This window comes from Vipera ursinii (assembly GCF_947247035.1).
Source record: "Vipera ursinii genome assembly, chromosome: 6".
Classification (NCBI taxonomy): domain Eukaryota; kingdom Metazoa; phylum Chordata; class Lepidosauria; order Squamata; family Viperidae; genus Vipera; species Vipera ursinii.
This window is the reverse complement of record NC_139515.1, coordinates 74,679,699-74,695,302: the sequence shown is the minus strand read 5'-3', so window position 1 is coordinate 74,695,302 and position 15,604 is coordinate 74,679,699. Positions and strand designations below refer to the sequence as shown.

Below are 15,604 nucleotides of genomic sequence, written 5' to 3'. Positions count from 1 at the left end.
TTTGGCAATAGCAATAGCACTTAGATTTATATACCACTTCATGGTGTTTTACAGCACACTCTAAGCAGTTTACAGAGTCAGCATATTGCCCCCAACAATCTGGGTTGTCATTTTACTGACCTCAGAAGGATGGAAAGCTGAGTTAACTTTGAGTCAGTCAGGATCAAACTCCTTGCAGTGAGCAGACAGAGTCAGCCTGCAATACTGCATTCTAACCACTGGGCCACCATGGCTCATTTTAAAAAATGCTAGTATATTTCAGTAAAGTATTGACACAAATAATACATTATATAACTTGCCTTGTTTTGAAGCTCCTTTAGTATGCAAAATTAATCCAGATCAGCTTCCTACTCCCTTTATGCTGTCAATAGTGCTTGTAAGCATATTTTCTTACAAAAGGATTTGACCTGAGCCTTCTTATCTACATTACAAATAGCTTCCTTTCCTATTTCTAAGGATGAACTTGTTTTAGACATTTTAAATATTTCATTATCCACTGTCTGTCTTTTAAATTCTGGACACTAAGCAGGTGTCTTCAATGTATGATTATGGGGAACTAGCAGGGGATGGAAAAAAGTGATTGCATATGGGAAAATCTGGCCAACAGACAGCCTTAACAATCAAATAAATCAAGCTATAGAAAAATATTTCTTCCTTCTTGTATAAATAACATGCTTTTATAGATTATTTATATCTAACATCCAAGTGTTGAAGAATTTGTCAAAAAAGAAGTTTGCCAAAATTTGTCAAAATTTTGAATTTGTCAAAAAAGGGGCATAATGTCCCCAGAGCTAGGTTTATTATATTTATTTACAACATCAAATCATAAGCTTAAAAATAAAGTACTTATTTATTTAATCTTAACAACCAAATTAAATATTGCGCAACATTGGAAAATGCTAGAATACATAACATTGAGTTGAATTAATAAGGCCTTTTCAACTGCTGCTTTAGAAAAGAAATACAAATTAATGAAAAATTAAAAAGAGGCACCAAAGTTTTATCAAGCTTGGATGAACGTTATGTTTTATCTCAATAGCAATAGGTTATAATAGAGCAGGGGTCTTCAAACTTGGCCCTTTTAAGACTTGTGGACTTCAACTCCCAGGATTCCTCAGCCAGCATGGCTGAGGAATCCTGGGAGTTGAAGTCCACAAGTCATAAAAGGGCCAAGTTTGAAGACCCCTGTAATAGAGCCAGTTGGGTCTAGTGGTTAAGGCACCAGACTAGAAACTGGGAGACTGTGATTTCTAGTTGTGCCTTTGTTATGAAAGCCAGCTGGGACATTTTGGGCCAGTGATTCTCTCTCAGCCAAATCCACTTCATAGGGTTGTTGTTGTGGGGAAAATAGGAGGAGAAAGGTGTGGATATCTGCCTTGAGTTACTTGTAAAAATAATAAAGGCATGATACAAATAAATAAAATGTAAAAAAATAAATAATGGGAAGGAACACCAGTTGATTGGCTGCATTCACACATACTTCAGCCTGCCTATTATTTGAATGGAATGAGGCCTACAACAAAGTGCAATTGTTGAAATATAGCCCAACATTGCTTACCCAACCCAAACATCCTTTCTTCTCTGCTGACTTCTAGATGTGTTGGGACTTCTAGATGTGTCAGCTCTCATAATCAACACATCTAAAAGCTACCAGATTTCTGATGGTGTCCACTGACAACAAAAGGACAACACCAATCCCAGCTAACAGGTGCAGACAGGTAGTTAATCCACCTGTCTAGCAAAAGATGCTGGAAGAATAGTATTAATTTTTGAGCAGCTATTTATTTGGGGAGTTTCCAACTTGGGAAACTCTCCTAAAAAAAAGCTCCTTCTGGGAAAATCTGACATGAACACGGCTTCTTTCCCCTAACACCTGGGACTAAAAATCAACACTTTTTAGAGAAAGGGCCTGTCTGTGGTTCTAATCTAAAAGAATGAAGCCAAAAAAAATGTTTTCAGTCCTGTAAGGTGAAATTATGCGCAGCTGACAGGCAGAGATGTTCATCTCTACCAGCTCTATTGATGTAACAGTTGCAGCAACTGTTTTGAGTGGGTTTTTCAACCGGAAGAATAATGAGCCATTTTTTTTTTCTTCTGCTGCTAAAAAACCTGGTACACTTTTGAAACAAATGCATGTTTAAACCCCTTCTCAGATGGATATGTATGTAATGTTAAAAAGCAAGGGTTGCAATCTGCTGCAATAGAGGAATAATTTTCCCAGTGCTTTCTTTGTAAAAGAAAAAGGTGCCGGAACTCACACATGTCATACAACCCGCCTTGCCTACCCTACAAGGTTCCATCCAAAAAAGGTGCCGGAACTCCGTTCTGAACGTTCTATGAGGAAAAAAGCCCTGAATTTTCCTGTATGATACAGAGAGAGAGAGAGAGAGAGAGGGAGAGAGGGAGAGAGGGAGAGAGGGAGAGAGGGAGAGAGAGAGAGAGAGAGAGAGAGAGAGAGAGAGAGAGAGAGAGAGAGAGAGAGAGTGAGTGAGTGTTTGGGCGGTGTGGGGTGGGTAGAACTCCACGAATGATTAGGGAATTATTTCCCGTTTTTTTTTTTTTTACAAGTCTGCCTTTAATCTGACTTTCTGGAAGCTTGGGGGAACAAGAGGACTGTACAGATGGAGTTTTCATAGCGGAGATTTTGATCTCTGGCCTGAATTTGCTTGGATTTGCTTCCCAAACCTACCCTAAACCGCTTTCCCATCCTAACAGCATGAAGTGGATTAGCTAGTTTCACACGGCCCTCTGTTTTTTGTTTTTGTATTTAGTCTTTTGTATTTAGTGCTTTCAGGTGGAATTTAAAAAGTGGGTTGTTTTTTTTTAGTTTTGTTTTTATAAACCTGGAACGTTTCTAGCTTTGGATTCACTTCTCCCACAGCTTCTATAAAAAAGCTCTCTCTCTCTTTCTTGGTTTAAGGTCTACTGAACTGTTTTTCTTACTAATGAATATACCTCAATCTCCTAACAGTTTCTCATAGACTTCATGTCTAGCTTCAGAACCAGAGAATCCATTAGCACCACCTGCATGGAAGAAGGGGAGAGAAATATAGCTCTGTTTTTTACAGCAGGTTATTGAAAGCTGTGGAAAGAATCCAGAGAAAAAAATATTTTAGGGAATATTTAAAAAGGCAAAATATAGTTCCCAAAGGAATAATGGAGAAGATCTTTAAAAAGGCAGAAACTTCTCCTCCCCACCCACCCACCCCCCGCTCCAGCCGAGGCAACTCAGCAGAAACCAGCTTTTAGAAATGCAGATGTGATAATCCATTCTGGAAGGTTGGAGACTTCCAGCTAGAAACTGAAGAGATTAGGAAGACAAAGACCCTTAAAATCTACATACCCCACCCAAACTCTAAGACAGGGCATAATAGGATTAACCCAACAATTAATTTAATTTAATTTAATTTAATTTAATAATTTAATTTGTATACCGCCCTTCTCCCGAAGGACTCAGGGCGGTGAACAGGGCAATACATAATAAAAACCAGGATACAAAAATTAAAAAGTAATTAAACTACAATGCCCGTAATAAATTAATACATATTAAAATTTAAACCGATTATAAAACCCAGCTCCAACCCATCAGACCAGGCCAGCTTGTTCAAAAAGAAGTTTTGAGATCACGCCGAAAGGAGCGAAGGTCGGGGGCCGTTCGGAGCTCAACCGGCAAGCGGTTCCAAAAGTCTGGTGCGCCCACAGAGAACGCTCTCCCCCTGGGGGCCACCAATCGACATTCCTTGATCGGAGGCACCCTGAGGAGGCCCTCTCTGTGGAAGCGCACTGGACGGAGGGAAGTTGACGCCGGCCGCAGGTGTTGCCATAGGTAATCCGGACCCATGCCATGTAGGGCTTTGTAAGTCATCACTGTCATCACAATGCCAATGACTCAGGTCAAAGTACATGACACAGGAAATACAAAGCCTTAAACAGGAACAGGAAACAACCTCAAGAGCCCCAGAAGGTATAAAAACCCACTCCCTGCTACATGTGGTCACTCTTTTTTCCAGAGTCATCTTTTTGTCTGGCTCTCTTCCTCAATAAACTACAACCTTTTTTCTAAAGCAGTTACCATGTTGGTTATTCCCGGCTTGGACTCAACCCTGATGAAGATTTTTCTTTCAACAAAGCAAAAGGGTACATACTTTATTAGACCCAGTGGTGGCATTCAAATATGTGAACAACCGGTTCTCTGTGTGGATGCCACTTCTGGAAGTCCATTCTGGGCCTGGGCAACAAAAAATTAGCTACCGGTTCTGCCAAAGTGGTGCGAATTGGCTGAATCCCACTACTGATTAGGGGTGAGTGAATCAGATCCAATTTGAAGTTCAAATAGAATTTTGATGCAGATAAGGATGTGGGGAGAAGACTTGAGCTTCTGAAAGAAAAGCAGGCTCGATCTTTAATAAATAAGGTAAAGATTTACCTGTCAGGCATGTATCACTCTAGGGCATGGTGCTCATCTCAGTTTCTTGGCGAGGGAGCCAGCATTGTCTGAAGACAATTTAGGTGGTCATGTGGCCAGCATGACTACATGCCAAAGGCACACGGAATGCTGTTACCTTCCCACCAGAGTGGTACCTATTAATCTACTTGCATTTGCATACCTTCAAACTGCTAGGTGGGCAGGAGCTGGGACAAATAATGAGAGCTCACCCAGGTGCACAGAACCCAGGCTGTCAGCTCTCCAGCTGACAAACTCGGACTCTTAATGGCTTAAGAGGGGGCTTAAAACCCCAAGGTTTTACTAAGCAAATAAACAATATAAAACCAAATTATACCAGATTACCAAACCCAAACAATTCAGTTGGATTTGATTCATGCTCACATAATGTCTGTGTACATGCACAGAAAATCTCTGTATTAGTCTGAATTAGACCAAATTCACTCAAGCACATTTGATTCAACCAATGGGTACACTTTCATGATTTGATTTATCCAGTTGATCCAAACATTTGAACTAACCAAATCTTCATGGAGCCAGATTGAAACATTTGAATATTGGCACAACCATAGGACTTGCTTCAAGGAAGATGACGGATATTTGGAGGCTGAGGGAGATTGGCACATATTTATTTATTTATTTATTTATTTGTTTTTATATACCGCCCTTCTCCCGAGGGACTCGGGGCGGTGTACAGAGTAAGGTAGGTATACAGTTAAACAATAGTAAAAAACGATAGTAAAAACAAATGAAACCCCAAGAGCTATCAGGCCAGGCCCGACTGCTGGAACAGGTAAGTCTTTAAGTCGCGCCGGAAGGTGCGAAGGTCGGGGGCCATCCGGATTTCAGTTGGCAAGCAGTTCCAGAGGGCTGGCGCACCCACTGAGAATGCCCTCCCCCTGGGGGCCACCAGCCGGCATTCTTTGAGCGGTGGCACCCTGAGGAGGCCCTCTCTGTGGGAGCGCACAGGACGGAGGGGTGTTGACGTTGGCAGAAGGTTCTCCCGTAGGTAATTCGGACCCATGCTATGTAGGGCTTTGTATGTCATTGTTAGCACCTTGAATTTCACTCGGGAGGCAACCGGAAGCCAGTGCAGCTCACGGAGGAGAGGTGTGATATGGGAGTATCGGTAGTATTCTCCTGCCCATCTCCACCTTAATTCATGCCAAATGGTATGATATATAAAAATCTAGGGTTCTGACATGTGATGCAGAAAACCTTTCAAAGACAAATTTGAAATGTACAACAGCCCATTAGATAACTATAATTTTGTCTTCTTTTCCTATGTATTATTTATTAATATTATATTTTTCATTGGTACATTATTAACTACTGCCACACAGCTAGATCCCCACACCTGGTGGCAAACCAAGCTTTTATGGCCCTGTGAAAGGCTGACTGGGGGGTGGGGAAACACAAATGAAAAGAGTCAGAAACAATGGGGCAGGGGAAACTGTTATCTTTACCCTAATTTTTTGTGTGTGAAGCAAAAAATGAAAAGAAATCATGTACTTCTGAGATTCCTTAAAGTCTCTCAGGCCAACATTCATAACTTGGTATTGCCAGCCAACATGTAAAATGCTGTATTAGGACTACAGCTTTCCTACCTTTCACAAAAAGGGATTATATTTTGTTTATGGATTGGATTAGTCATCTTTTTGTGAAAATGAGGTATGCTGCAGTCTGCACTTTGGAGATTGACTTACTAGAGTTTCAAATACAGTTTCCCATTGTAGCAGGAATAAAATATAGTCAAAATATTCTAAACTCTACCTTTGAGTGAGCCTCTGGGGGCTGCTCTAAGCATTACTGTATTTGCAAAGTATTTTGAACACATCAGAGTGCTCTCAAGGTGTCAGCAGCATTGTAATTCAGCACAATTGCTTTGTATTACTGCACAAGTCATCATTTCTCACAAAACTTCTACCACTATTATAAAGAACTTATTGCTATCATAATATTCCTCCCCCCCAAAAGGTGACTATCCAATATTTTATTAGATGGAAGGAAGCTATACAAAACTCGGTGGGATTCCAGTAAGGCTTATTACAATTGTGGCAGCGTTGTAGCTTACAGAAAAGCCAGCTATGCTGTTGAAGAATTCTGGGAGTTGAAGTCCACACATCTTAAAGTTACTACAGTAAAGGTTGAGAAACACTGTTGTAGAATGTCTCTTTAATGTCAAGCCATGTCTCTCTTTTTCTGAATCTGTAGGTGCCTTCTTCATTCCCTACCTCATCTTCCTTTTCACCTGTGGAATTCCAGTGTTTTTCCTAGAGACAGCCCTGGGACAATATACCAGTCAGGGAGGGATCACTTCCTGGAGGAGGCTATGTCCTCTTTTTGAAGGTATGTTAAATCTTATTGTCAAGCACCAGAAGAATCAGAAGATCTAGGCCAGGGGTAGGCAACCTTGGCTCTTTTATGACTCGTGGACTTCAACTCCCAGAATTCCTGAGCCAGCTGGCTCAGGAATTCTGGGAGTTGAAGTTCACGAGTCATAAAAGAGCCAAGGTTGCCTAGGCATTTCAAATGGGTATAACGATTTATTGCAAGCTTAAGCTCTCTACAAGAATCTGAACTACTAACTGCCAAAGCAAATTTGTGGTAGATAAGAGTCAAAGGAATTCAAGGTGGGCTGGAGTTCTGTTTCTTGTGGGTGTGAAGGGACTCATAACAGGTGATGCATTTGACCCCTCCCTCAGGCTTAACCTGGTCATCTGCTACACTTATGGAGCAAGCTGGTTGACTGAATGCAATTTTATATGAAAGAATTATCTTACCAAACTGGGAAGAGTTTTTATTCTATCATCACCATACATCCTTACAAGGATTCCATTGGTTCTTTTATAATCCTCCTCTTTCTTCCCTCATTATTTCTTTTGCCAAAAATAACAAGGAATTGTGGTTTCATTGGTAGCGGAGAAAACCTTGCATCCGAAAAGATGTCTAGTCAAGTTGAAACTGAAAAGTGCTAAGCATGTGTCAACATCTGAATTTTTAAAAAATATTATTCATGATTCTCTCCCTAATAAGGACTTAGATCAAAGCAGATGGGGAAGTGAACTTTGAGTCTTTCCTTTGATGCTGCATAATTTCTTCTAAAAATCAAACATGGTAACACATTACTTCTCTTAGGCCTTTTTGCCACTTGCAATTTAAATTGGTACCTATTTGCTAGCTGTCTAGTTACCTTGTGGTTTGACTATTGCAATGTACTGTACTTGGGGCTTCCCTTGACCACCATCTAGAAGGTTCAAGTGGACAAGAATGAGGTAGTGCAAGCAGTAATGGGCATGCTTGAGGAAGAGCCTTGAAGACCTGGCTCTTCCTCAAGCCTATGGTGAGGGAGAAGGAGAGCTCTCACTACACCACACTTACCACCTCTCACCTTAATCTTTTATAGTTTATTGAATTTATTATAAGTTCTTTGATTTGTGTGAGCTGCCCACAGTCTGTAAGAGTCAAGAGGCACATAACTTCAGTTAAATAATTAAATAAAATTAGATTATCACATTTCAGACCTATATTTTTAAAATCTTGTGCTGGTACTTCCCATTCCAGAAAATGATCAGCACAGGTAGTCCTTGACTTATGAGCAGAGTTGGGATCAGAGTTCCTTTGCTAAGCAAGACTGTTAAGTGAATCAGTGCCTGTCACATGGTACCTTGGCACAAAATGGTAAGGGGGACAAGTGATGAAACATGGTTGGCTATGTTGCAGTGTAAAATTCATCCCTTTTTATGCAATGAGAAAGTCTGCATTAGGACATCATTTTGTCATAATCATGGCTACTTAAATGTTTGTTTGCCTAAACTGTGCTGCAAACCCATTGTAGATTATAAATCAGGGTTAATGGTCTATCATATAGTGTCATCTTAGCCAAACTGAACTTATTAAAAAAATCATAGTTAAGCACAATATGTGAATTCCGTGAGTATATTTTGTGAGGTTTCTAACATCAGGTTTCTAACATTAGAACAGTATATTTGCTTGTTCAGATAAGGGTCTGTTTTTCTAGCCACTCTACCACAGGACATTGATAACAGAAGGTGTGTCAGGCACAAACAACCAGATCCACACATGTAGAGTTGAAACTAGCTGCTTTATTGTTTTATGCCTATTTCACAGGAATCTTCCCAGACTGGCATCTTTTACCTGGGAAAGACTAGATAAGACTCAAAAACATTTGGGGAGGAGTCAGTATTGACCCTCTTGTGTTTAACTAGCAAGGCCAAACTAATTCCCTGCTTGAGCCCACCTCGTGACTGAGATGGTTGCTCTCCAATAGAGTGGTTTAAAGCAAATTAGAACTTTTGAGAGTGTCTTAAAAATAATAATGGTGATAGACTCTGTGTGAATATTCCATATGTTCTCAGGAGAAAATTCCACCTGGGGGATAAAGTAAACCAATCAATAGACTCTTGTGCACTAATACTCATTTCTTTCGTTACTTCAAAATATGCTGGGGGAAAAGATTACCACCCTCCCCCTAAATTCCAGAATGTCATTTGGATCCCGAAGGTCTAGTAGCATTGTTGCAAACTCTGCTTCTAATTGGAACTCAAAGATTACTAATTGGATGCTGTTTATTATCCCAGGAATTGCTACCCTTGCTATTTGATTAAAATAACCCAAATGCCTTAATCTGAAAAAAAAGCTGAATATACAGAATGGAGTGAAATCTGGTAGAGATCATTTAAAATGCTTACACAAAAAACTCAATTTCAGTTCAAATTGCTGCGTCTCGGTTTTGCCACCTACCGGACACAAAGAAATGGAAGTGACTGCAGTTACTTCTGAAGCACCTATGACCACAATTGGGATCAGGATTCCTGTTGCTAAGTAAGGTGGTTGTTAAATGAGTCACACCCAATTTTCCAGTGTTTTTTGCTATGGTTCTTAAGTGAATCACTGCATTTGTTAAGTGACTCACACAATTGTTAAGTGAATCCGGTTTCCTCCATTGACTCTGCTTGCCTGAAGTCAGTTGGGAAGGTCACAAATAGATATACCACACAACTCCAGGATGCTGGTTGCCGGGTGCCTGAATTTTGATATGTGACCATGGAGATGCTGTGACGATCATAGGTGTAAAGACCGATAGTAAGTTACTTTTTTCAATGTCATTGTAACTTCAAACAGTCACTAAACAAATGTTTGTAAGTCTAGGACTACTTATACGTGCCCAATGTGTATACAAGATGGAACGGCTGACCTTTCCCAGACCCATTAAGTGAATATTGGCTCCAGATTTGTTCTTCTCTGAACTTTGTTTACATGTGAAAGCATAAGATGCTCAAAGGTTATCTTGGTAGGTTCATTTTGACCACTCTTTCCTTCCAACTGTTAAGCTTGCTGGGGGTTAGGATGGGATCTTGCTATACGTTGCAGATTTTTATTTAAGAAGGTCCCGTGAATTTGTTTTCAACATGTAATTTTTGTTCCTGGTTTATTTTTTTCTTTTTGTAGGGATTGGGTATGCTTCCCAAGTGATTGTGGTGCTCCTTAATTTCTACTATATTATTGTCCTGGCTTGGGCCTTGTTTTACCTCTTCAGTTCATTCACCATAGATCTCCCGTGGGGCAGCTGTGATCATGAGTGGAATACAGGTAATATGGCAGCCTGTTTGTGTCCTTCTACAAGGCCTCTAGCTATGCTTTCTCTGAACAGTCTTCTTTTTTTCTTAAATCAATGGTCATTGATATTATTTCATGTCCTGTTGCATTTGCCTTTCATGCTTCCAGACTCACTCATTATTGATTTCCTTAATCACCTCTTTGTATAATCCCCATTATAAAAAATAAATGTTTATGAGAAATGAAAGGTGAAAGAAATCTCTTTAAAAAATAAAACCTTGTCAGACAGTTGCATAAATAGCTATCATCTGATTTTCATAGAACAGAGTTTGAAGGGGCCTAAATTGTATCTCCTATTTGCTCCATGCAAGAATCTAAATTAAAACAGCCACAGAATCAGTTTCTCTGGCACCTTTCTGTGGTCAAAAAACAAAAACAAAACACATCTCTTTCTGAAAGTGCTGAAAGAAACAGGACATATGTTTCTGAAATCCAAGGGCAAAAAAATTCAGGTGTTGGTTTTAAAAAGCTTTATTAAATGCAATCTATGCTTTCCATTGATAAAGAGAATTGTATTCTTAGGTAGGAATACAGCCATGTCTGAAATGGATTCAATTTTTCAATATCCTTTCAGCAGCAGGAACAAATCTGTAATCTTAAAAAAATCTGATTTGATACAGTCTTTGACTTAATCGAAAAGCTCTCTGCAAGTAACTGTTTTTACCAATGTTCCTCATTTCTTCATTTGTCCACTGGTTGGGAAAAAGTAAGTGTGAGAAAAATGAGTCTTTCATTCTTTTAGTTCTGGTCCTATCTTCATATAAGGCCTTTCACACAAAAAGTGTTCCTGCCCGAACTTAAGGTTTTGCAATTCTATTGCTTCCTTTTCCTAAAGATGATTGGTTGACCCCATTGTTATGTACTGGGCTCTTAAAGAATACCATGTGGGTTGCTGGAGCAGCTAACGGCTCTCCAGCAACCTAGACTACAAGTCTCCTGTGCTGCAATTGGCTATCTCCAGGCGGCAATGATTGATTCAAACCTATTGGCTGCCGCCTAGAGGCTAGACTATATATTGCAGCTGTTTGCAGCCTTTTCCCCAGTACAGTTTCTGCACAAAATAAACTATGAGTTACCTTGTACTCAGCTTCGCGTCTTCATTCCTGCGCCAAAGAACCCGCTATTTAACACCCATAACATATTTTATTGGATGCATTGAATGTCTGTGTGGCTTACTTTATAGAGAACTGTGTGGAATTCCAGAAGAATGCCTCCCTAAATGTGACACTGGAAAATGCCACCTCTCCTGTCATTGAATTTTGGGAGTAAGTAAAAATCTTAGCCCTTCCTTCCTTCTTTCTCCAATAGGGGCCATCAGGAATTCATGTGCTTTTTCCATAGGACGTGTTAGCATTGAAACGCTATCCCCGCATATGTTCAACTAGCATAAATATTACCAAAAGTCCCTTCACTAATTTCTTATCAAAATTAAACAAAGGTGCCTTATTGGAACATCTCCTACCAAGAACAAGGAAAGGTCCTGTCAATATATCAAAATGGATTCTCCCCTAATGTGACTTTCCCCAACCTGCTAAATATCTGTCTCAAACACCTACAGTAGAAGGTGCCAGCCAAAAGAAAGCTGTTGCAAGGCACTGTGTAAAATACATTATGGAGAAACTAGAAAGCTGCTTTTTCTAGGACTACAAAGGAAGCAAAACGTATTCAATATTTTCATTCCCAGGCGGAGAGTGTTAAACATTTCTGATGGCATCGAACATTTGGGCACAGTGCGTTGGGAATTGTCGCTCTGCCTTCTTCTGGCCTGGATCATCTGTTATTTCTGCATTTGGAAAGGGGTTAAGTCTACAGGCAAGGTAAGCAGCTCCATTTCTTTTCTAATTTCTAGATACATTAATGTCAGGTACAGAGAATCAGGACCACCCATTGGGTTGCAGGATAAAAGATTTATTCAAGATTTATTCAAGCATATAGACAAGAATTTGGTCAACTAAAGTTCAACACTAAATTGGTGCTGTATAAGGCTCAATGGAATTCAGCAGGGGTTGGATGTGGAGAGTTTGTTGGGAATGCAGCTACTCTAAGCTGATGATACATTTAGCTCTGCCCCCCCTCCCAATACCTGCTTTTCCTCTACTCTTGGATGATGATTCCTTAAAATAGTTCATCCTTGGAACCAAATAGAAGGGAACAACCATGGTGACCATGGTATGAGATATAATTCTTGCAAAACCAATATGAAAAAGTGACCCTAATGCCATTGTATTTAGCATTTTTTTTGTAAATGGGACACTGCAGGTATGGTCCAACACTGTCACATTTGACTAAAAGGAGAAAAGTCTGAAAAAATGAAGGGACAGGGTGAAATGTAAATAGAAAGAAAAATGAAGAGAACCAAATCATAGTACTTGAAGGTTATTTGTTTGTTTATTTGTTTATTTATTTCATATGCCACTCACTCTGCAAAATGATTTTGGATGGCTTACAAATTATATATATTAAAAATATTAATCACAATAGATTAAAAACTGACCCATGAGGCTTGACATTTGGTACCTCATGTACACACACCCTGAATACACACACACTCAACATAGATAACTTTTAAGAAATGTGGATTATTAATTCTCAGAATTTCCCAGCCAGCCTATAATAAAGTATCTATCTTGGATGTTAGATATCTGTCCAAGGTCAAAGAGTGAAATCTAATTGAGTCCAATCCTTTATCTGCTGTATACCTAATGGACAGAATTCGGCCAGACTAAAGCCATAACCTTTAAACCATGATTTATGAATGAAGATGACTGTGCAAAATGTTTGGTCATAGAACATTTTTGACTCTTCTGGGTGTCCCAAAAGTGTTTCAAAAGTTTTCAGATTCAGGATAGTTCATCTGGACCACTTCTGAAAAGATTGGCAGAGCCCTTCCAAGGTTGGAATATTCCATGATGGAACATTTGGCACATATCAGTTTTTGAATTAGCACATTTTGGTTATTCAACAAACCATGGTTAGGTGAACAAGGTTTTAGCATGATCTCAGAATCCACCCAGAGAATACATTACTCTGTCTATGTGATTCATTCCTATAGCTGCTGCATTGCATCATTTTTTATCAGATAGTAACTAGATGCCAAGGGACGTGGTGGCTCAGTGGGTTAGGATGCTGAGCTTGTCGATCAGAAGGTCGGCAGTTTGGCGGGTCGAATCCCGAGTGCCGCATAACAGAGTGAGCGCCTGTTACTCGTCCCAGCTTCTGCCAACCTAGCAGTTCAAAAGCACATAAAAATGCAAGTAGAAAAATAGGGACCACTACGGTGGGAAGGTAACAGCGTTCCGTGCACCTTTGGCGTCTAGTCATGCCGGCCACATGACCACAGAGACGTCCTCGGACAAGCTCTGGCTCTTCGGCTTTGAAATGGAGATGAGCACTGGCCCCTAGAGTTGGAAACGACTAGCCTGCATGTGCGGGGGAACCTTTACCTTTACCTTTAACTAGATGCCAAGATGAAGTGGTGACTAAGCTGCATCAATTTCTTCAAGATTGGAGAGATCTGTCAAACGTGGTATGCCCTGAAACTCCATAAGTCAGCCTGGTGGAACCTGGGGCCCTGATTCCATTATTATATATTCAACCCCTCTCTTGGCTTTAGTAAACAGAGTGTAAATGTGTGAATATGGAAAAACTGAACCAGTTGCCCTTTAAAAAAATGTGTACAGGTCAACATTTTGACAGGTGTAGCCTGGGTGACATCTGGAAGCCGATCTGCCACCTGCCAGAGGGATAATGTAGTAAAACTTTGAAAAACAGAAACAGTAACCTCTTAAAGTCTTTGACCACTATTTCCTGAATAGAGAGTAAATGTTTCTTAGGGGGAAACATCTTATTTTGAGATGTGAGAAGTGGCAGTGGGCCCCTAGTTATATTGATTTTACACAGCTTTTTAAAACTTGGTAACTTTAAGATGAGTAGACTTCAACTCCCAGAATTCTGGAAGCTGAAGTCCATTGTCCACAATGTTAGTCTCTTCTGCTTCTACTTTATGTACTACTAAGCTCTCTATTCCAGACACTTTTTACAAAACAACGTGTGTTCTTTGTAGAGCGTTTCCTAGATTGTCCTACTTTTTATCTTCCAGCAGAAGCCCATGTAACAGAATCCCATGTAACCCTCCCTCATCAAATGTGCCTGCCTATTTCACAGAGCTTCTTCCTCTTCTTGATACTTAATAATTCATGGGCAGCTTTTATTTTCATTTTAAATCGAAAGAGTTTCCTAGTCTGGAATGATACAGTTCCCAGAAATGTATAGCATGTGGTAATTCTATTTCTCCTTAACTCTGGAATAAGAAAGTGACTTAGAGGTCTAGCATTGCTTGCATACATTTAATTATGTACTTTCCATGACATGGTTGGTGTACAGTAGAGAGCTTTTTTCACAATTAATGCAATAAAATGGGTGTATGTGTTAGTCTACCAGAAACTGTTTTTTTTCTTTAATAGTAATTTATTAAGAATTATAATTACAACAATAAAAACTAATACAAACTGAAAGGAATAAAAAGAAAAAGTAAAAAGTGCAGAAAAGAAAGAAAAAAGTGAAAAAATAGGGAAAAGTAAAAAATATATAGTAAAAAAGAGAGAAAATTATAAAGAGATGATTTCCCACCTTTATCACAAATGTAAACAGTTTTAGTAACTGATTAACACCTCTTAAAATACAATAAACAATCTTTTCTCCCCATATCCTATCTCTTATTTATAAACAAATCTGTAAAACCTCTACTCAGCAAAAGTCCATTAAGGGTTAAGAGAGATAACAATATATTTATTTTAGCCTTGATTATATAAACCAATTTTATATTCTTTTCTTTTACTTCTAATACTGTAATATTGATCTTTAGTCCCTTCAAAAATGTAACACATATTTTTATGTGTTTCACTGTCCCTTCTCACAAAAATTTTCAAAATTTCAAAAACAAGCCTCTTTTATAAATCCAATATAAGAAAACTATTCAGGTCATTCTCTTGGTTTGCTTATCTTTTAATTATTAAGAGATCAGTCAGTGTACATCTTGTATATCCAGTGTAACATGTCTTTCCATGTAATTCTTGTAGCCTATCATTTTAAATCCACTTTCAACTCAGTCTCAATCTTGTCAGATAGAATTTGTTCCATAGTATCTTTTCTGAGACTATTGATCAAAAGTATCTTTAAATATGTCCAATCTTAAAATATTTTGCTTCATTCTGTATTAGTAATTGAGTTCTCCTTTAACTGTAATGTTTAGTTCCTTCTTGTTCCCAGTGTCCATTTTTTAAAGGTTTATGTTATTAGGTTCTTTTTAATTCAAAACAAAACCATTTTTGTATGGAAAGGATTCTTTTTAATTAATTCCAAAACCTTATTTCGAATTTATCTGGACCCTTAATCTGTTTGTAACTTTCTAAAATCAAAGTTTTAATCACCATTGTGCTCTTAATTCTCTTCTCATTTTTAAAGTTCTTAAACTTGAAATTAAAACTTCTTCATTAAGGTTTGAAGGAAATTCACCAGTGT

The 15,604-nt window shown here is 39.0% G+C and overlaps 1 protein-coding gene across 1 annotated transcript in view; it reads left to right on the top strand.

Moving 5' to 3' along the window:
- The window catches only part of LOC310642862 (sodium- and chloride-dependent GABA transporter 2-like), an 88,337-nt gene that overhangs the window by 28,666 nt on the left and 44,067 nt on the right, over positions 1-15,604 (top strand). Inside the window, exons 3-4 of the mRNA XM_083366814.1 lie at positions 11,268-11,349; positions 11,769-11,901. Of these exons, the coding sequence (XP_083222940.1) occupies positions 11,268-11,349; positions 11,769-11,901 (215 nt within the window). The remainder of the gene's footprint in view (positions 1-11,267; positions 11,350-11,768; positions 11,902-15,604) is intronic.